The following is a 21,048-nucleotide window of genomic DNA, read 5'->3' as shown; positions in this document are numbered from 1 at the left end:
ACCTGCTGCACCACCGTATCTATCTATCTTTCTTTCTTTCAGAAAATATTTTGGATTTGCAGGTGTTTTCAAACTTTTGTGCATTTCAAACTTAATGGAAGTTATGTCATGAAAAATTACGTGAATTAACTCATCCAGACAGAACAGAATTTTTATTGAGGAGTTTTAATACCCAATTAAAATACATTAACATTTAGAAAACCACATCCCATTCTTTCAGCATGATAGACAGTATGACTGTAGTAGTAGCTCCCAACACCTGGGGAATATGTAGAGATGATTAAGGAAAATGTTTCAATTAAAAGGTTATAAATTAACCTTTAATAAAAACAAAAATGGATGCAATGCACTTAAAAACGGCAAGTAAACTCGAATGCTTTGGCTCAATAAAATGTGAGTTTAGATTATGTTCAAAAAGTAAAAGGCATCCCCAGACTGTTTACAACCCTAGTGCTTGGGGCCAGCACGCTGACATGATTTCAGTGTGTATGAGCTTCATCTTCTGGCTGTGGAAACATAACATGGCATCTCCATGTTCACCTTCTAACTAAAACTAACAGCATTACTATATATAAACAGTTCATGATGAATGGATCAGTAGAAATGCTCAGAATGATCTAGGGATATTATTTGTAAATGAAAATTAACTTTAAATTGAAGGTAAAAATGTATTTCCTTCTCTTGAATGCTTTAACATATTGGACATAAATGGTACTTACTGAAAGTGAAGATATTCTGTGTATAACATTTAAAATCATCTGAGGAATTAATAGTCATTCTTTGTCTTGGTGTCTGTGAATGATTGTAATCATCTCTAATCAAAATCATACACAGTTCAAGTAGTACAAGCCCACTTAGTGGACAAAACTCATCCCCACATGGAGATGAACTCAATTCAGATATAACGACTCAGTTAAGGCACTCAAAGAGCACTTAAATCTATCCCTTTTCACCAGCAAGCAACACAAAAAAAAAGCTGCTTGAGTGGCTGTTGCTGGTAAAAAGGTTTAAAGTACGATATCGAAGTCAGGGTTCTCCAGTTATCATCCTTTACTGATTTAAAGGTCCGTGTAGAAGAGACTCAGGTGGGGGTGGAGACATACTGCTGCAGTAGGGAGGAGTAGCAGGAGTCGCACACGTGTTCTGGGTAGATGGAAGACGGAAGCGGGAGCTCATTGGAGACGCAGCTTTCACAAAATGTGCCTCTGCAGTGTTTACACTCGCGCTGAAACAGCAGAGCAACAAATAATTACTCACCATATAGATGCATGTTGTAGCTCTACATTCATAGATTGTATCATGTTATTAACAAGCCTTTACGCCCTTTTCATCAATAGTATCCACAGGATAATAACTGAGCAAATGTTATATGACTAGTGGATAATTCACAACACATACATTCATTTTCCACCATTGCATTGTCTACTCTTTCTTTAAAAAAATCATTGGTGTGGATCCAATGCTAGTAAAAGCTGCTCTGTGGTCTTTTATAGTCAATACAATACCAATAAGGCTGCACTGAAGATTTGGACAAGCTAATAAAGTGACCTATTAATGCTCCTTAGAATTTCTCAAATAACTGTAACTCACCTTAGGCTTTGTTACAGACTCTGGACATTCACACATTTGGCAGATGGAAGGCTCTGGCTCTTCTGTAGACTGTTCCTAATAAAGAAGAACAGCTTAAACGATTACAGAGCATATTAAAGCTGAGATATTCTAATTAAAAACTGATTGTATGTTTCTGGAAATAGACAAGCACTGAACACTAGGTAAAATGTAGTCTTTGCTTTCGGGCTTCACCCACTTTTGCAGAGTTTAATTGACTGTTGGGGGTAGGTGTGTGTGGTGGGGTATGCACTGCTGAGCCCAAAGTACAGAAGACAGAGGCTCTTATTTCTATATCACAGGTCAGTGAAGCTGTAATTTTAAGGTAAAAATGATACATATGATTGCTTTAAGGAGGGTAAGGTGTGTGGTTTCTTTAAAAAAAAAAGATAAAAAAAAAAAAAAAATGCAACATACTTGTTCATCTTCATGGGACAGGGACCTAGAATAAGTAAAAGAGTTAGTTAAAAGTTTGCAGTCCTAAAATATGTATTTTTCTGTTTTAAATAACAACAAACAAGTGACTTACAGACTAGAGCTGAGGCTTGTTTTCTCCTCCAGCACATTTCGGAGAGTGTCATTCTCTTTTCTGACCTTTTCCAGTTCCTATGTGAAACACAAGGTTTAATTTTACTGAAGGACATCATCTTTAAATGTCATCTAACGACATAAATAAGTGGGATCTGTAGAGATGGAAGTATCAAATTCAATGCAAATTGGAGCACTACTTTTCTGATCTCTTCCACTTGCTGCCTCACGTCTCTCTGTGGAGGTGTTCTGCTCAGCAGAGCATCAGGGGCCTGGACTCCTCTCCGCTCCCTCTCCTTCCTCAACTCCTGTTCCAGACTGCTCCTGTACACGAAATATTAAACATTTCAGTGCATTGTAGTCTGTGACTAAGCCCTGTGTGGATGGGTTAAGTTTTAAAGGAGGAGGGTAATGTGAACTCTAGCTCTGCTTGAATACACCATGTCAGTCATTTATATGAATTCCTGCATCAGTACAGAACTCCTTTCACTTACTTTAAAATGACGTGTAGAGATAAGCCCTATTAATACGTTTAATAATATCAAGCAAACCTTTATGTGAATACTGTCATTAGTTGTGAAAATGTGGAAATACATTATTAATAACACATATAATGTGCTAAATGCTACTATCCGCTCATCTTGCATCAGTGGTCAGTTATTGGTCACATGATACTGCACATTTTGTAAAAAAAGATAATGTTTTTGTTTGTGTGTGTGTGTGCGCGCACGCGCGCATCTGTGTAAGAGAGAAATAGCAGTGAATATATCAAGTAGCCATTCCCAACTTTACCCCACATTTATTCATTTATTCATTCATTTTCTGTAACTGCTTCATCTGGTTCAAAGTCACAGTGGGTCCAGACCCTACACAGAATCACTGGGCACAAGACAGAAACCCAACCTGAGGCAGGGCTCCAGTCCATCACAGGACATCACACACACCCATTCACTCCAGCTATGGAGAATTCTGAACTGACAATCCAGCAACAGCATGTGTTTTGGACTGTGGGAGGAAAACAAACTTCTCACAGAATTGTGAATTATCCAACATTGCCGTGTTTGAATGATTTTAATCACGTCTTTTTTTTTTCCTTTCATTTTTTAAAATAATTTAATTTTTTAATTCTTAATTAGGGCGGCACGGTGGCACAGCAGGTAGTGTCGCACTCACAAAGCTCCAGGGACCTGGAGGTTGTGGGTTCGATTCCCGCTCCGGGTGATTGTCTGTGAGGAGTGTGGTGTGTTCTCCCTGTGTCTGTGTAGGTTTCCTCCGGGTAACTGTCTGTGAGGAGTGTGGTGTGTTCTCCCTGTGTCTGTGTGGGTTTCCTCTGGGTGCTCCGGTTTCCTCCCACAGTCCAAAAACACACGTTGGCGACTCAAAAGTGTCTGTAAGTGTGAGTGTGTGAGTGAGTGTGTGTCTGTGTTGCCCTGTGAAGGACTGGCGCCCCCTCCAGGATGTAGTCCTGCCTTGCGCCCAATGATTCCAGGTAGGCTCTGGACCCACTGTGACCCTGAACTGGGTAAGGGTTACAGACAATGAATGAATGAATTCTTATTTTTTATTAATTGCTATTTACTGTTTCTTTTAATTCTGTAAAGCACTTTGAATTGCCACTGTGTGCAACGTGCTTTACAAATGAACTCGTCTTGCCTAAAACTGCTGCGATATGCTGCCCCCTAGTGCCCATCAATATGAAATGCAAACTTATAAAAAAAAAAATAAAAAAAATATCAGCACCTTCAGCATTAAGTCGGTGGAAAGAGGGAAAAACAGCCATGTGCTTCAAGTAATATTCACAGTAAGGCAAAAAAAAAAAAATCATAGTAAATTTGTAGTAAAAACTGAGTGGAATTTCAAAATTTTAAAAGGTGCAGTTTCAATAATACGCCATGTTACTCGCAGGATTGCTCTATATTCAAAATAAAAACCTCAAATATAATACGATATGATGATGATTTTGAGGGAAAACAATTCTAAATTTCAACTGACAGAAATAATCTCATTATATTTGCAATGCTGCAGGTTTGATTTTAGTCCAATGTCTCCAGATGTTTGAACACTGCATACCTCTGCTTTCGTAACTGCTCCACCTCTTGCTGCAGACTCTCTATTTTGTCTCCAAACTCTTGCTTGAAGAGCCTGTTGGCCTCCTCCGCCAGGTCCCTCTGCCTCTCCGCCTGCTTAGATCTGAGCCAGATGAACTTAATGAGCTAAAAAATGAAAAACTAAAAGCCATGCCAAGGAGGAGAATCTCAATAACGAAAAATTATAGTGAAAATAAAGTGAAATAAAAGATGAAGTTGAAGTAGAGAGATGCAGTACAGCCGGTGCAGAGGCGACTTGGGTGTTAAAGAAAGCAAAGAAGTCCAGATGCTTGTGTTTTGGTTTTGTTTTATTATGCTACTGTACTACAGTTTACATTTATTGTTAAAGTCCAGATACACTTTTCATCATTCCATCGCTATTTAGAGAAGAACTTCATCCATCCAAACCTTAAAAGAATCTATTTTTGGGCTTACACAAGACTGTGGCTTTCACATTTGGCATCAACTACCACCTCTGGCTTCTCTGCAAGCCGTTCACACTGTGATTTAGGTTTAATGGTGCTTTAATGTAATTCAGGCACATGATCTTCCACCAAACACAAAACTGCACACAGAACCTCCTGAGAATCTGCTTTCAGGTTAGAGTTATTTGCATAATTCTTAAACAGGGGAGTCTATTTTAAGCACACTTAATATCACAGAAGATATTTTCCAATTTGTCAGTGCTTATTCCAGTCCATTTCCCTTAAGAATGCTTGGTAAACGTTTATATTATTCAACGTTTTTAACTGATATTGTAGTTTGGCAAAACTATTTATTTAATTCTATCCTGCACATGTTGAGTTGTTGATTTTTGCTTAAGAACAAGAATCACGCATGATCTTCGTCGTATATTTTTGTACGGAAACTGAGCTATGCTTTACATGGGCAAATGCTTCACACAGTACGAATTTTTTATAATGTCCTACCAACTGGACTGTCAGAAAGTACAGAGATACTTTAGAGAAACAAGAGAAATGCAATGCTTTGTTGCCGCTGTCTAGATATAAACTGCTGGCCCAAAGCTTTCCAAAATCAGCACAGAAGTTAAAAGCCAATGCAGACCTTGAGTCATTCTCGCACGTTCTGAAACGGCTGCATTTTTGTATCTGGTAAAACACAAAGACAAAGAGACTAGAGATATGAGAGCTGGTTTAGAGTATGCTATTGAAAGTAGAGGCAAATAAATGGTAGTCCATGTGAGAAAAACTGCAACAGATCTGGAACCCAATACAAAATAAACTCCCTAACTGTTTCTGTAATATGCTCAATTTTCTCTCAAAACTCAAATTTAGGCTCTGTATTGATAAAACTATTATTTGCAATCTATTTATTGTTGCTTTTGCAGCAGTTTTCCTGCAGCTGAATTCAAGGTCCGTGCTTGTTTGACCATGTCTTTCTCGCTGGCCAGAGTAATGAAGAGGGAGAAAGGAGGATGTGGAAGGGATGCAAAATGAAAGAACAGAGCAAGATAAACAGAGACAGGCAGTAGAGAGTTATTTAAGGAAAAATAACAGCACTTGCAGAGAGAAAAAGCAAAAGCTAATACATCACTTCAAATAAGTCAAAGGAGATGTGTCATTCAGTGAAGTCAGTACTGAACTGGTGATATTACTGCATGATAAAAAATGAGCTCCTACCTGTTCTCCAGCTGTTTGATAGTGGTTGCCATCTGGTTTGATTTCTCCTCAAAGCGACTGATGATTTCACTCTTCTGTTTCACACTGGCATCTGAGGTCTACACACACACACACACACACACACACACACACACACACACACACACACACAGAGCTCATTTAGCAAGTGCCACTTGAGCGAGGCAAGAATCTCCACAGAGACTGCACATACTGTAGTTCCATAACTGTTTTAAACTGTGTAATCCATCTTTGTTACCTGGGACTTGTGGGACAGCTCTTGATTGAGTCTGCGCAGATCATCGAGCTGCTGTCTGAGCTCCACCAGAGCATCATGCTTCTCACAGATGTCCTTCTCCAACATCTTCATAGACAGCTCCATCTCCTGTCTCATTCCTATCTGCACCTCCAGCTCTTTCTCTACATCCTACACATGAGCGCACAAAAAAATGTGTAAGGTTTTTTTCATTCATTTAAAAAAACAAAACAGTTCAGCGATCAATGGCCCAAAAAAGCAAATTTTGATCTCCCTGACCAGCCGGAGTTGAGTCTCCTCTTTGAGCTGTTTTCGAGTTTCCCCAAGTACTTGGCCATCTGCTGTTCCTTCTGGTCTTGAGGCCTTAAAGAAACACAGAAATCCCATCAGTCCTGAGGTTGGATATTAAATACAACTATGTAAAATCTAGTCTGGATTACTGACAGCGTTGGTATTGTACTGGCAGGGGTGAGGAACTCTGGTCCTGGAGGACTAGTTTCAAACACACCTGATTACACTCAGCAGGTTTAGTTTTTGTATCAAATCAGCAAACTGATTGACTCTGCCATCATTCACCCATTCAAGTACTAAAGAATTAATAACACAACTCCCTGTTCGTGGGGGTCCAAAGACCATGAGACAAATAGGAAGTGTACCTTGCGACTAGACTCCACAAGGTAAGAGCTCTCTTCTTTCACCCTCTCCACCTCCTCTTGTAAAGTGATGATTCTGTTGTTTGCAACCGCAAGCTGTGATATGAGAAGAGAGACAATGTCAACGTTGTTATAAAACAGCTGTTAAAACAGACACATAGTAACCTGGATGAGTATGTGATTCTGTACTCAACCCATTTTAAACAGGACTACCCCTGTGCAAATGACCTGCTCTATGGAACATAAAACTGGTCCGTGCAGGCCAATGTAATTTGTTCCTTTATCTCATGTGAGAAGCACCTTATGAAAGCAAACATATAAAAACAACATATAATCTCTTTCATTAACGTACGTTTACTAGTTTCTATTGCTCTATTAAATCTCCAAAGACACAAAATCAGAGGATTTTATAGTGGAAACCATTGTGTCTACATTTGCCTCATGCTTTTTTCATTTTCATAATAGTTTCTGAAAGTCCAGAGAGTAATGAATAACCCTAGATATAATCAGAAATATTACACACCTCCTCTGTTAGTTTTGTGTTAGATTTCTCAAGAGCATCCACTTTGGCTTGTAGATTATTCACAGAAGCACTGTAAAAAGGCGAGAAATTACACGGGTTTCACCATCTCCTTTTAAAAATAGTGATTTAGGAACATGCTACAGGAAACAGAAACATAACTGGAGAAGTGAGTGTACCTTAAATGTCTGTTTAGTTCCTCAACGTAATTTTTCTGGTCAAGGATAGCAGTGATTTGTCCGTCACTGAATTAACAAGGAAGACACAGAGATTACAACCTTAGAAATAAAATAGTAAAACTATTATGGCGTTTGAATACTGGCAAAAAGATATTGGCACACTAATATTCCACAATCATTGTACATTTTATCAGTTGTACTCACCATACAGTTTGCTCTGCATTCTCTTTCACCCTGTTCTTCAACGATCAGGACCCCACAGAGATTCTGGCACATATGTGGTGTGGATGTGTCAGTGTGTGCTGTGCTGATACAAGTGGATCAGACACTGCAATGATTCTGGAGTTTTTAAACTCCTCAGTGTCACTGCTAGACTGATAATAGTCTACCAACACAATAACATCCAGCTTGCAGAGTCCTGTGGGCAGTGTCCTGTGTAAACTGATGAAGGACTAGAGGGCGAGCAACACACACTGTGCAGCAACAGATTACACACGGTCTCTGATTTTATATCTATTCATATCTATATTTATATCTATAAGATGGAACAATGACGAAGGCGTGTCAAAAAGAGTGGACAGTGTTTAAAACAATGCACTGCAGTTTCTGTTCTACTCTTAGCAGCACAACACACTCTAACACACCACCAATGATCCACCACACTAATCATACCTTCTTTGTTGGTCCTGTGGAGGTCCTGACCTTTGAAGAACATGATGAAAGGGGGCTAACAAACTAGGCAGAGCAAAAGATGGACTACAGCCTGTAAATCTAGACCTACAAAGTGCCCCCATAATCAGTGGAGATGATAAAATGGATAATGAACTAATTAGAAAGTGTGATATTTTTGGCCAGATCAGATTTCTAAGGATATCCGCTCACCCCTCTGTGCTCTTGCTGCTGTGACCTCCATCTTTTAGGTACATGGAAAAATCTATCACCCCAACCTGTGGAGATTACAAAGAAATAAAGGTGTTAAAGGTTAACAGATTATACTGAATGAGTTACCAAAACATGCAATGGGTTAAAAACTATTAGTTTAATTGTAGTTTATTTCTAACAACCAATATTTTCCATTTGAATAATTGTTTTTTTGAATTGAGAGTAAATTGGACCACTTGATTCTCTTGAAAGGCACACAGAAAAATTAACATATCTTTATTAATACCTCACCAATCAATACTATGCTCCAATTCACTAAACATCGTACCTGAGAATCCAAGTCTTCTCCCTTCATACACAGGTTTGCATCAATGACATTGAGTCCCACTAGCAGTCCAGCAATTACTGCTCCTTCTTCCTCCATCATCAAAGCATTGGGCTCGTAGAACTCGCTAAAGGGAAACACCACTAATCAGAACGATTACAACAATCATCAGAAGGGTAACACGGGTTACAGCAACATCACCTCATTACGTTTAGTAGGGCCAACCTTAAAAGGTCCTTTCTGTTGATGATGGTCTTCATGTAGTCTGAGAGCTTCTTCTGCATCAAGGCCAATCGCAGCCATGCTCTGCCTCTTCCCAATGGAGTTCTAAAAGGAGGAAACAGTTGGGAATCAAAAGCATGGAAAACACCCAAGAGGAAATCATACTTAAAGGTTAATAGAAGGGAAGACTCGTCTTACTTGAGCCCTGGAAGGTCTTTGACGCTAGCTGTGATCTCTCCAGCTTCTGGAGTCAACTTTTCAACAAGCTCCAGAGGACCCCAAAAGGACTTGTTCTGACCAAGGAATGTCTTCTTTGCTTTAACACACAAAGAAGTGGGACAAATGTGAGGACAATGAATAAAAAGTGCAGCAAGATGAAAGGTTATGCATGCTTTAATGATGCATTTAAACTGGTCTGATGGCTGCTGTATGGTGTCTGAGGTCCAGTGTTATATTCATGGGGTGGGTGTGGTGCCTCAGAAGATTTAACGTAATGTAAATTAGCGTCTGCAACACAATGTATGAGACATTCATATCGCTTTTCAAAACTTCCAGTAAAGCACAGAGGGTTCTTGGTACCTCTATTAGGTTTAAAAAGCAATACTACGTCATTTTATTTAGATAAATAGCTAATTAGCTTATACTATGCTGCCCACCAACCAGTTAATTTAACATTACAAAGCCTAGTTAAACTGTTGTGTACTCAAATGTATAACATAGCTAAAACGTGTATGTTTCTAATAGATATATCATGGAAAATAACAAAGCATCCATTAGTTAAATACAGTTTTATTAAGACTTGATTCTAATCAAATGCTGTAAACAATGCCCACATGCAGCCAACTAAAGTTGTGGAACATGTTCCCATCTGTTGTCAGACCAGTCTAAATGCAGTGTAAATCCTGATGCATACTTTTAAGTCCATGTTTCAGACAGTGCTCCATCACGACGAAAAACTGCTGCAAAGGAGCATAGTCTGAGTCCAGAGTGCGTCCCAGGTTTAACGCCGACTCAATGAGGCCTTTAATGCTCAACTTGGCCATGTTCATTAGGTTAAGCCTCTCGATTGCGATGGGGTCCTTTGGATCTGAGAGCACATGAAACATCACACACCATGTTATAAAGCCACACTGTTGAAAACTGATACAGTACTCCATCATTCTCTTCTGAAAGTCATAAAAGAAATGACCAAATTAGCCTCACTATGGGTGTGATATTTGTCGGTGCACCTAAACTACCATGCCACTATAGTCTGTGGAATTCATTTCAACATTGGTGTTGAGTTTCTAGTAGATAAATAGGTTCTTAATTTCCTCATTCCTGTAAACGCAAGGTAGTTCTACAGCACAGAGAACAAGAAACACCAACCATACTATACTTCCACACCACAGAAAGGTAATTTTAATAGGCGTTTCTGAAACACCAGGCACTCAGATGCCCTGCAGACTTTTGAATGCATGCCCACTTTTTGCATAATGCATAGAAAACAAAGTAACATCATTATTTTTTTCATACAAATTGTTGCAAAATGTATGGAGCCATTGAAGTTTATTAATCATATTATGGGTTATTTAATACTGTTGTTAATCAGACATTTTGTCCATTTTGTTTTTGCTTATTTCTATATACACTGACCAAATGCCCCAAGAAAACCTAGACAGATTCGCCAAAGAGAACCAATGACACCAAGTGTGAGAAAGCTGTTTTCTGTAAATTAAGTGGACCAAGTAAATATAGCAATTTACAGCATCTCTGGCATGTATTGACCAAAAAGTGAGTTTAGTTAAATAAAGGTTTTATTCAACGTTTATACAGCATCTCATCAAAAATAGACAAGTTTCTGATCTAATCATAAGTCACCCACAAATGTAGCGCATAACCCCAATTTAATAATGCTATCGGAGTGTTAGAAAAAGATTTAAAATCTTAAGCAATTTCACCTTATAAACACTGAAATACCCAAACTGAACCCACTGCCTCTTGCATCATTTGTCTTTTAAAAGGAGGTGCTTGCACTGTCTGAATGGAGAAAAAAAAAAAGCTGAGTAATGCTTCTGAGTCAATGCCCAATTAACCTGTCATTACAGGGCACAGCACAAAATAAAAGAAGCCCCATTAGCTCCTCTGTACGTGTGACGGGGAAAAACAGCCTTTTAGAAAGCCGAAATTCATTCTTCACTATTCCGAGCTTGAAAAAGGTTATAAACATCCAAGGCAAGACGGTCCAGCTTAGAGGTAAATGAGCTGATTTGTTTTTATATGCCTCTCTATATCAAAGTAAGCATTCCCTTCTCTAGTTGACAGTCCAAGACTCACACAAGGTCAGAAAAAACAAGTTCAAATCAGCATCTCAGTACTACAGAAACTAATTTACGGTGCAGATTCACAAGGAAATGAAGTGAGTGTGAAATGCCTTTAACACCATGCAAGTGCCAGGAAGGAAAACAGCCAGTGAGAACGGGTGGGGCAAATGGAGAGAAAGAAAAGAGGGACAGAATCTGAAGAATAACACAAGGACAAAAGGAGAAAAAGCTCATCTAGCTCACCAGCTGAACAGCTATGTGCTAATGGATCTAGAAAGTTAGTAACTACAACTAGAAACTGGGTGCCTAGGACCAGTAGAGGAACAAGAACAGAAATAGAAATAACATTAAAAAAGAAGTAAAAGAAAGGCAGAAACAGAAACAAGCATGATCAGTGAGCGTCAGCCTTTTGAGCAGCCGTGCTGTGTGCTGTTCAGATGAGCCGCAGCTATTGTGTGGGAAGGGCAGGGCTGGATGTCCACTTAAAGAGCTGTTATGTCTGGATGGAGCTCGAGGTGAGAGTGATGGAGAAAAGCGATGCCGCCATACGCACCTTTAAACTCATCAAGCATTTGCATTTGCTCCACCAATTCTGTGAAATCCTCCCATGAATCTTTGCAAAGGGCAATGAAAAAGAAAAAACAAAAACAAACAAAAAACAAACAAAAATTGTTTCATGTGTTTCATGCTTATCATTGGTGTAGACTAAAGCAACTCTTAAAAAGCAGGACTCTGCAGGCCGTGTAGCTCTGTCGTAATAGTTCCATTATCCACATGAATAACAACAGTAAATGCCAAATCAAATGCTTCAGATAAATCTGCAAACTGCTGCTTGTATATTTATATGCTCGCTGTGAAGTACTACAGTCTCATTTAACACTCCAGCAGAGTTCCTCTTAAATCAAGAGCAAGTGCAAATGACAAAAGACCATAAATCCAAAAGCTTATCACTTCTGCCCAGCCACCATCACCTCTGCAAGCAGCGGAAATGAACGGTCAAAAAAAAGTCTATTTTTTTGTGGCTGTTTTATGGATTAAGAAGCAATAAGAAAGGAGTGAAACAGCAATCCCTGAGCCAGGAATACAGCACAGAGTAGAAGTGTTTCGGCCTCAATAAATGGTACCCTGAGTCTAAATTACAGTTTACACTCTAAAAGACACTGCTGTATGATCCAGACACTTGAATGAGGCCCATGGGCTGCTGTGATAAATTAGTTTTACTGCATTTGTAAGTCTACAATATGCCAAATGTGTGATATTAAACAATGTAGAATAGCTGTATTACCCAGGCCTTCCCCTGCAGTGCTTCTTCACTCATTAGGCCCTCAGTTTCTATTTTAATGCACTACTATGCATTAATGTCACTTTCGCTAATGGACTCTTGGACCATAAATATATTTGGGGGGGGGGAATGTGGGAAATGCTAAAACCTCACCAGACTGTGAAGAAGCCCAGTGCTTAACATGTTTCTGTAGAGAACATTTGTCTTCTCTAAACTAAAACCAACATTGGTCTAACTGAATGCCTCAGGAAACAGTTTAATATTCCGTTTCCATCTCCATCTCACTGGAAGTAATACTGCTTTTGTACACATCCACAGAGCAAAAAGGCCTGACTTCTGTTGGCGCTGCCCCAACTACGTGGATTATGTGTGAAATCTAACCATGAAAGGCTCTCCGTAGGGAACTGCTGAGTCAAATGCACAAAGACAGGCGCTACAAACAGTAGCTCAGTCCATCCATACAAATAACAGTACAGAAACCCAGCAAGTGACTTACTGACTGACGTACAGTGCGTAAATGCAAGTTGACTTTGTCATGGTATCGCATGTCTATGGAGATAACCTTGGAAGGAACGTTAATCAATGAGGCATATCTCCTCTGTATTCAAACAAGTCTATCACCAAATGGCAAATGTAGTTAGAGTCAGCTGAATTACGTGAGAAAAATATATAACAGCATTTTTTTGACAAATACTGCAACTGTGATTATCAGTTGTGCTTGTTTTTGATGTCTGTTTTTTTGTTGGTTGGTTGCGCAGGCAGTTCACTAGCTGTGTGATATTGGTGTAAACAAGTATTGCAACATCTCTGATTATGATATAAAAACCATATATTGTGCAGCCCTAAATGTAGCAGTACGTTTGGGAGTTTACAGACTTGTAAAGTTAGTTTAAACAGATTAATTCCATTACCATTGCTTTAAATAAAGAAAAGTCTGCTCTACTGCAAGTGGCCCACTGACTGACTTGACTTTAACTGAATTTCTTGAACAATGAAAATGAAAATTGAAATGGACTTTCACAGGGTATTTCAGAAAAACAGAAAAGAGAAGTATGACCTTTTAAAAACAGAATGGAACCACTATAACCCTTAAAGTCTTAATGCACTACCTAGAAGAGCAGATGCTGTAATTTACTCTAAGCCCACTGGCCACATCTGTTCCTATGGGAATTGATCACGACTCAACGCAATAATTCACTGAGTGGCAAGCGCACCCTCATCACCACGGTAACAGTACCACTGTCAATCTGTCATCAGTTCACACCCACATATGCCTTTGTGGCTCTCAGCTCTCCAGGGATGAATTGGTTTTACTGAATGCAACATCAGTGACTTTTACAAGCTCTGGAATCAGTGGACATCCTTACATCCATGATTATACAAAAGTCATAACAAACATCATCCTCCTAATTCTGATTTGGATCACAGAGGTTCCTTTAAGGCCTGCAATCATATTACAGTTTATCTAAACACAATATTACAATGTCTAATACACTTGTGTTCTCAAGAGGGTACAAGACAGCTCAAGAGAAATCACAAGTGTGCTCGTTAATCTGAAGTGAAACTAAAAAACCCGCTGTCTTTTAGCATTATCTATATTTTATTGAGGAATAAAACAAAGGAAATGCTCCAAAATAATGGGGTAAAACAAACACAGAGTAAAGTAAAGACTGCCTTTTCCTCACCTGCATCATTTAAATCCTCTAGTTTTGGTCAAACAGCAATATTATACTTCTACTGTCAAGTACATTACCAATAAATAAACAGGACAGAGCCTCAGGCCTTCTGCATTAAAGCACAAGAAAGAGTTAAACATTTACAATAGAACTGGAGTGTCCACACTTAATATGTACATCATGACTGTACTTTCCTCAAGATTCCATTGAAAACCAGCCAGTGGCAGGGCTGAATTTTATTCGATTCAGTTCTCAGTCCAAAAGGACCAAGGATATACACACCTTCAGATACAGAAAAGTAGCTGTCAACATGATATAAGCTCAAGTGTAAGAAATATAAGGAAAGTTGCTGGTGACTAGACTGAACTCCAACAAAAAAAAACCCTTGCTCTTAGAACAGCACTTATTTGAAACGGTCACTTTAAAAGAGAAGGAAAAAACACAACTCTGAACAGGAGTTGAAGGGACATGTTGTTCCGGAGCATTTCTATTAGGCCATAAAACTAGAACAAAATGTAAAAGAAAGCTGGTAATTGTGTCAAAAACTAACAAAATACATAAATAAATGGAGGCCAGTTTTGTCTTGAAAGTAGTGGTGCATTGAATCCTTCAAATGCTTAGTGAAGAGTATGGATCTGTGGCTACATTTAGCATTCAGGGCCTATTTGACACGCCTTAAAAGACAAACAAGCATCCTGCACTTACAGCTGGACAAAAAGAGGACAAATATAAAGCCTTCAGATCAAGGCCCCTTAAAAACTACATTTCCAGGCAGGTCTATGGAGACACAGGCAAAAGGATGACGGAGGGGTGCTCGGCCAGTGCGGTCCACCGTTGAGCGCACATACCTTCATGAGCTGGCTCGGGGTCTGGGGTGAGCGAGATGTCATTGAGCTCGCGGAGGCACAGCCACTCGCCGTCCACAGACACGCGGAAGTTGCAGAGATAGATGGTCTCACGGGCGGCCTGTGTGATCTTGTCTGTGGTGGGGGTAGGGACCTCGCTTTGGGGTGTCAGATCAGACATGGTGACTCAGCTGCTAGCGGAGAAACGACAACAACAACACCGTAGCCAGCAACAGAGGCCCTCTCCAAACAGGGCCAATCAAAGGAGGGGGAAGGGGGAATAAAACTCCACTCAAGCTCCTGTGGTCCTCGGAAACACAATGGACATAGAAGGAGAAGAACAGAGAAAGAATAACAATGGGGAAAGCGAGGTTGAAAGAAGGCAAATAGCAACCACCAACAGGGCTCCAAGAAGCGATGAATTTCCTCTTGTCTGCCCCCCTCAATTCCCTCTAAGAAGCAAATCCACCATGAGAATAAAGGCTGCACTGGCCTCCGCTCTGGCTCAGCAAGACCGGAGGATTGAGATGCTGATTGAGGCTGAGTGGTCGAGCTACAGTCACAAGCGTCCCCTCTTTCTCTCTCTCTGTCTCTATCCCTCCTCCTCCACAGCTCCAGATCAGAATAAGCTGGATTGGCTGTGCACTGCAACAGAGTGGGTGTTGACCAAGATGGCCGCTGTGATGCTGAGCAGGGTTGTGGGAGTCACGTGAGCAGATGGTGCAAGCGCGGAGAGATTAATTCCCTCGAGGCCGGGCTGATGCAGGAGTGTGCTCATCAGTCATCCACTTCTCTAGGCTCAGAGAGGCAACCTGAGAGAGATGCAGCCTCGAGTAGTCGATCCTTGATAGAGAACGGATTGCAGATTCCAAGAATCACAGTAAAATGTAAAATATCAAATATCCTTTAACAGGGAGAAGAGGCAAACAAAAGTGTTCTCATGCCAAAATGTATGTATAGTTTGCATTCAAAACTGACATGAAAATTTGTTTTTAGTACAATATTGTATTTTATAAACAAGGCCTAAGCATATTTACTCCAAAAAAAACCCCCTCTAAAATAACAGCATCTGCAGTGATTACTACAAGTCTGGAGTAATCAATATAATTCAGTCATCAGTTTTTCTAAGTCTACCTCAGATGTATTGTACAACAGCCACACATGGGTATAAATAGACCCTTCCAAAGTCTTCCAACATAATCAGCAGTGTGCCTCTTTTCAAGTAATGAAAGATCAAAGAGCAACATATTACAACTGCAATACAATAGGTTCCTGCCAGCATACAAATGTGTAACCCAGCACAATCACATTTATTCATTCATTCATTATCTGTAACCGCTTATCCAGTTCAGGGTCGCGGTGGGTCCAGAGCCTACCTGGAATCATTGGGCGCAAGGCAGGAATACACCCTGGAGGGGGCGCCAGTTCTTCACAGGGCAACACAGACACACACACACCTACAGACACTTTTGAGTCGCCAACCCACCTACCAACGTGTGTTTTTGGACTGTGGGAGGAAACCGGAGCACCCGGAGGAAACCCATGCAGACACGGGGAGAATACACCAACTCCTCACAGACAGTCACCCGGAGGAAACCCACGCAGACACAGGGAGAACACACCAACTCCTCACAGACAGTCACCAGGAGCGGGAATCGAACCCACAACCTGCAGCTGTGTGACTGCGACACTAACCTGCTGCACCACCGTGCCGCCCTACAATCACATTTATTTAGACTGCAAATGGGTGAAACCTGGGTCAAAAACATTAAAAATTAAAAAGATATTTCAATCATTTCTTGGCAGAAAAGTGCAAATGTAAGGAATGTATTACAGGAAAATATCATTGCCTCACTGTGTTTTATTATGGAAACCTAATTTGGATTATCAGATATATTATCACACATAAGCTTAAATAGTCATCTGATTTGCAATAACATTGATCTGATTAAACAGCAACATAAAAAACACATGCTGGGACACCCCAACCACATCCTTTATTTAATTCATAGGAAGATGTCATTTCACAGTTTGCAAATCTCATTTCTAAAAACTATGAAAAATGTATATAAAAACAATATGCAATGATATGCAAATAACTCAAACCCTACATTTAGTAGTACAAAGACAACATTTCAGATGTTGAGCCTCACAAATTATTATTTTTTGAAAAACATTATGCTAATTTTGAATTTGATGCACAGAACACTTTCCAAAAAGATGGTATAGGGGCATAAGTATCACTGTGTTTAGCTAGTTTAGACTAGTCTAGCCCCTGGACCTTCTTACCAAGGTGCCATGCCATTGTTATCCATGCAGAATATGGATTGGCTTGTCTTACTGAAATAAACATGGCCTTCCCAGAAAAAAGACATTGTCTGGATTTCAGCATGCTGATCCAAACACTGCAGATATCATTCAACATTAACGGTGCCTTCACAAATGCGCAAGTTACATATGTCATGTCCACTATTGCACCCCCATACCATTATAGATGCTGGCTTTTGAACTGTGTCCTTATAGCAAGCAAGATTGTCTTTCCCCTTATTGGATGCTGGGGGACACTACCTCTCCTTTATAGCCCTGAGGACAAGGCATTACCCCCCCCTCTCCCCCTGTAGGGCTAGGCAAATAATCAAAAATTAACCTAAATTGAAATTCAAAATTTCTAATCAACATAATCTTGTCTATATCAATTACTTTTATTGTGTCATGTCTCCACTGTTTGTTCATGTACTAACCCTTTGAAACCATGCTACCAAGCTGTAGTCATGTGATTCTGCCCCATTTGCCTCATGGAAGCAACGTAAACGCAACCCAGCAACATTAGAAAAAATATCCCAGCTTTAATATGAAGCATATTTACAGTACAAGCCACATCACTGAACTATGAGGGTCACATACAAAAATCTAAATAATCATTCATTAATCATAATCTTGGAAAATGTACAATTAATTGTGATATTGATTTGTGCTCATATCATCCAGCATTACCCCCTGAGTAAACATATAATCCAGTTAACCTAAAAGCATTCCTGAATCAGCTGCAGCCTATTCAGCCACATCAATGGAGCCTATCTCACCCATAAAACCTGAAGACTGAGATTTTGTTGCCAGTGTGTCTACATAGCCACAGGTGACACAGGCCTAGTTTCATTTACACCTTGTATCTGTCTGCTTTATTTGAAAAGTGTTATGATACTTCACAAGCCTTGTGATATTTGCCCAAAATAAGCAGTGTTTCTGCAATTATAATATCAGCTCATGTTCTCCGCCTCGTAAATTCTGTCTCATCATGGATCACCTGCTTCTTCACAGGCAGAGAGAAGCAGGTGAGGCCCAACACCACTGCCAACACTCATAATCTTCACCAAGACTGTAGTCTTGCATTGAAACTGCAGTGCTTGCGTCCTGCCTCAAGAGCTGCTTATTCAATTTTACCCTAAAGGGGACATATTATACTCCTATTTCCACAAGATAACACAATTCTCTTGACCCTTGATGAAACGTGCGAAAGATAAAAACCAAAAGGCACTTCCATTACACTGCCTAGTGTAAACTTTATTACGAAACTTTATTTATTCCAAAAACATACAGTTCAGGAGTGAGAGATGATGCACAGGGTTAAGTGTTTTTAGTCATTTTTGACTTGATTATGTTCTTCTCTGTTCTCATTTTCACCATATTTAATAAATACTCTTATTTCTGGGAGATTGGTCTGTTTGTTTTGCTCTGTTTAAACACACCTTTGTACTCTCACATTAACACGGGCCAGTGCTGTGATTTGAGAGACTCATTAGGTGGTGGGAAAGCTCTGAAATACCTGCCATCAACGCAAGACAGTTTATTTTTTTCCCCCATCATCTGTGGATTTATAGGCATTCCAGAGCCCCAAATGACGGTTTTCAAAAACATGTGCCCAATGCAACAATCGGCAGGTCATTTATTAAACTAAAACTCATCTGTTTTCACCAAATATATGGATCTGGAAATTATTCCTGAAACAAAATGATTCCCCAATGCCTCAAACGTTTTAGATGTACGTTTACGCTTTCCCATTCACTCAGATCATAGACTCAGATCTATGAATATGCAATTATTCCCTACAAAATTCCCCCAACCTAACACTCAGCATCTCAAAACACACTAACACACTACATCGTCACTGTCACTGCAGTGTGATTGATACATCACCAAAACACATGTTCTGTTGTGGTCTTCTGTGAGTCATGACTACTGAAGAACAGGTGACAGGGGCAAAAAGTATGCAGAGCAACAAATGGACTACAACCTATGAATGTAGAAATACAAAACTGTATGGTCAGTGAGTTAATAAAGTGTGCAGCGAGTGTAGAATACAATGTGAGAAACTGTGTTTTGGCCATGCATTGTAGTACGGCAAAACAAGTATACAACCATCAGAAAAGATGTTAATTCACAGTGTTATAAAGTGTTTTTGGAAGGCTAGGGCGAGTAAAATCACTTTGAATCAGTGAACCGATTCATTAACGACTCAGTTCAAGTCTGCTGTGTTGACATTGAAACCTAATCCAGCGCTGCTCTACGGACAGTTAGCTGAGCTCCACGTAAACAAACAGAGGGCCAACAGTGAAAAACACTCAGTTAAATTGGGCATAAAAGAGTTTATCCTCGTTAAAAGAGGATGTGATACACTCACTCTTGGGTTTCCTGCTCCTTTCGATGCTGAACTCATACTGCACTGTGACTGGATCTGGGAGAGTCGAGCTTTTCTTGGTGACGTTGAGATGGACGCTGCCAGAATTTAGCGCTTCTTTAAAGTAAATAACGGATGTTGGGGTGAAAGGCTCATCCGGACTCGAGGCTAAATGTCCGTTGTTGTCCTCTTGATGAAGCGGGTCCAATTCCCCTGGACTTTGTGCCGTTAAACTTTGAGAAACTTGGGTTATTCTCGGCTCCGGAGTCGCGTTTAAGTCGAACTCCGCCATTTTCCGTTAGAACTCATGTGACCGTTCCTGTCTGTCTCTCAACTGCTGCAGCAGAACCGCTGTCTGTCCGCTGTAACCCACTTCAGACTCTCCCTTCGGGAGACCGTGAAGCTAACTGTAACGGTGCCTGCGAGGTGTAGAGAGCAGCAGTGAGCCGATTTCCTGCTTCATAACAAGCAGAGAAAACTTCAAGCAGCGGGTCACACGGTGTGACGTAGTGCGCTTTAAAGGCACAGCAGAGTTTAAATCCAGGCTGATTCAGCAGTTTCTCTGTAATTTTACTACAGTAAATGAGTAGCAGGAGCAGGCTACAGCACTCAGATGTTTGGGAAAGCTGCATTTGTGTTTGACACATTCATAACTGCTACGTAGCCTTCATATTGCACAAGTATGGAGTAGAAAGTGATTTGAAACACAGCCTTTATATTGATGTTGATGTTGGGTAGTATCTAATGCATCACGCGACACATAATAATTTATCACATATCACTCAAAACATAATAAAGCGAATCTGAAGTACCAGTGATTCCCTGTCCTCAATTTAACCAGTTTTTAAAAGATTTTACATAATTGTTTTTACAAGATGGAGAACTCTAAGACCTTTCACAGGCATCAAACATGATTCTGAACTAGCGTTTCTTCTCCTCAGTGCATAAGTAAAGTAATGGGTTCTGCTCTGTGGCTGGCTTCAATCACTGTACTGTGGTGTGCTGCTGGACTGGAAGAGTTAAAAGGGAGAGCCTGCTTTCACTGGCACTGCTCAGCAAACTGCCTGATATCATCACTGGTGGAGCCTGCTTTTTCTACTCACCTGGCTGATAGAGAACATATTGATGAGGAGTGCTCACTTAGTACTCTGCTTTGATGCTAGCAGAGAATGTCCAAAATCACTGCCCACACACAGTGCCATGCAGACAGTAACTACTGACCACATTACCATTAACTACTCATCTTCTCCCTGCACTGCTCTATTCCCTGTGAGGTTTACTACACTTAGCACAAAAGTAAAGAAATGTGTTTGGTAGATTATTTATTTGTTGTAACAATGCTTCTTGGCAATATATCTTATACAGTTGGA

General features: G+C 40.1%; 1 protein-coding gene across 7 annotated transcripts; it reads right to left on the bottom strand.

Annotated features, from left to right (window-relative positions):
- Window positions 1-118: 118 nt before the first annotated feature.
- On the bottom strand, window positions 119-20,151 carry LOC136676918 (protein RUFY3-like). Of its 7 annotated transcripts, XM_066654212.1 has the most exons (19): window positions 15,007-15,643; window positions 11,754-11,813; window positions 9,811-9,984; window positions 9,096-9,213; window positions 8,901-9,002; window positions 8,679-8,802; window positions 8,351-8,415; window positions 7,469-7,534; window positions 7,293-7,362; window positions 6,773-6,865; window positions 6,396-6,479; window positions 6,120-6,287; window positions 5,864-5,961; window positions 4,207-4,326; window positions 2,337-2,460; window positions 2,138-2,214; window positions 2,026-2,050; window positions 1,591-1,665; window positions 119-1,225 (listed from the first exon to the last, which is right to left on the bottom strand). In XM_066654212.1, the coding sequence occupies exons 1-19, from the start codon at window positions 15,182-15,184 to the stop codon at window positions 1,082-1,084; spliced, it is 1,965 nt and encodes a 654-aa protein (XP_066510309.1). In that variant the 5' UTR covers window positions 15,185-15,643; the 3' UTR covers window positions 119-1,081. The 7 variants fall into 7 exon arrangements, with proteins under 7 accessions (XP_066510309.1, XP_066510308.1, XP_066510310.1 ...); XM_066654211.1 differs by lacking the exons at window positions 11,754-11,813; window positions 15,007-15,643 and adding an exon at window positions 19,682-20,151 and having other exon boundaries at window positions 120-1,225; window positions 2,367-2,460; XM_066654213.1 differs by lacking the exon at window positions 11,754-11,813 and having other exon boundaries at window positions 120-1,225.
- Between the last annotated feature and the right edge of the window lie 897 nt (window positions 20,152-21,048).

This window comes from Hoplias malabaricus, chromosome X2, assembly GCF_029633855.1.
Source record: "Hoplias malabaricus isolate fHopMal1 chromosome X2, fHopMal1.hap1, whole genome shotgun sequence".
NCBI classification, from domain to species: domain Eukaryota; kingdom Metazoa; phylum Chordata; class Actinopteri; order Characiformes; family Erythrinidae; genus Hoplias; species Hoplias malabaricus.
Note: the sequence above shows the minus strand (reverse complement) of the source record. Positions and strands in the feature narration are given on the sequence as shown.

Excerpts from the sequence above, each read along its gene's own strand:
- LOC136676918 (XM_066654210.1), bottom strand. The coding sequence starts at position 19,970 with ATGGCGGAGTTCGACTTAAACGCGACTCCGGAGCCGAGAATAACCCAA. Across the intron at positions 4,327-5,863 it reads ATCAAACAGCTGGAGAACAG|ATCTAAGCAGGCGGAGAGGC; the intron begins GTAGGAGCTCAT and ends CATCTGGCTCAG. Across the intron at positions 2,215-2,336 it reads AAGTGGAAGAGATCAGAAAA|GAACTGGAAAAGGTCAGAAA; the intron begins GTAGTGCTCCAA and ends TGTTTCACATAG.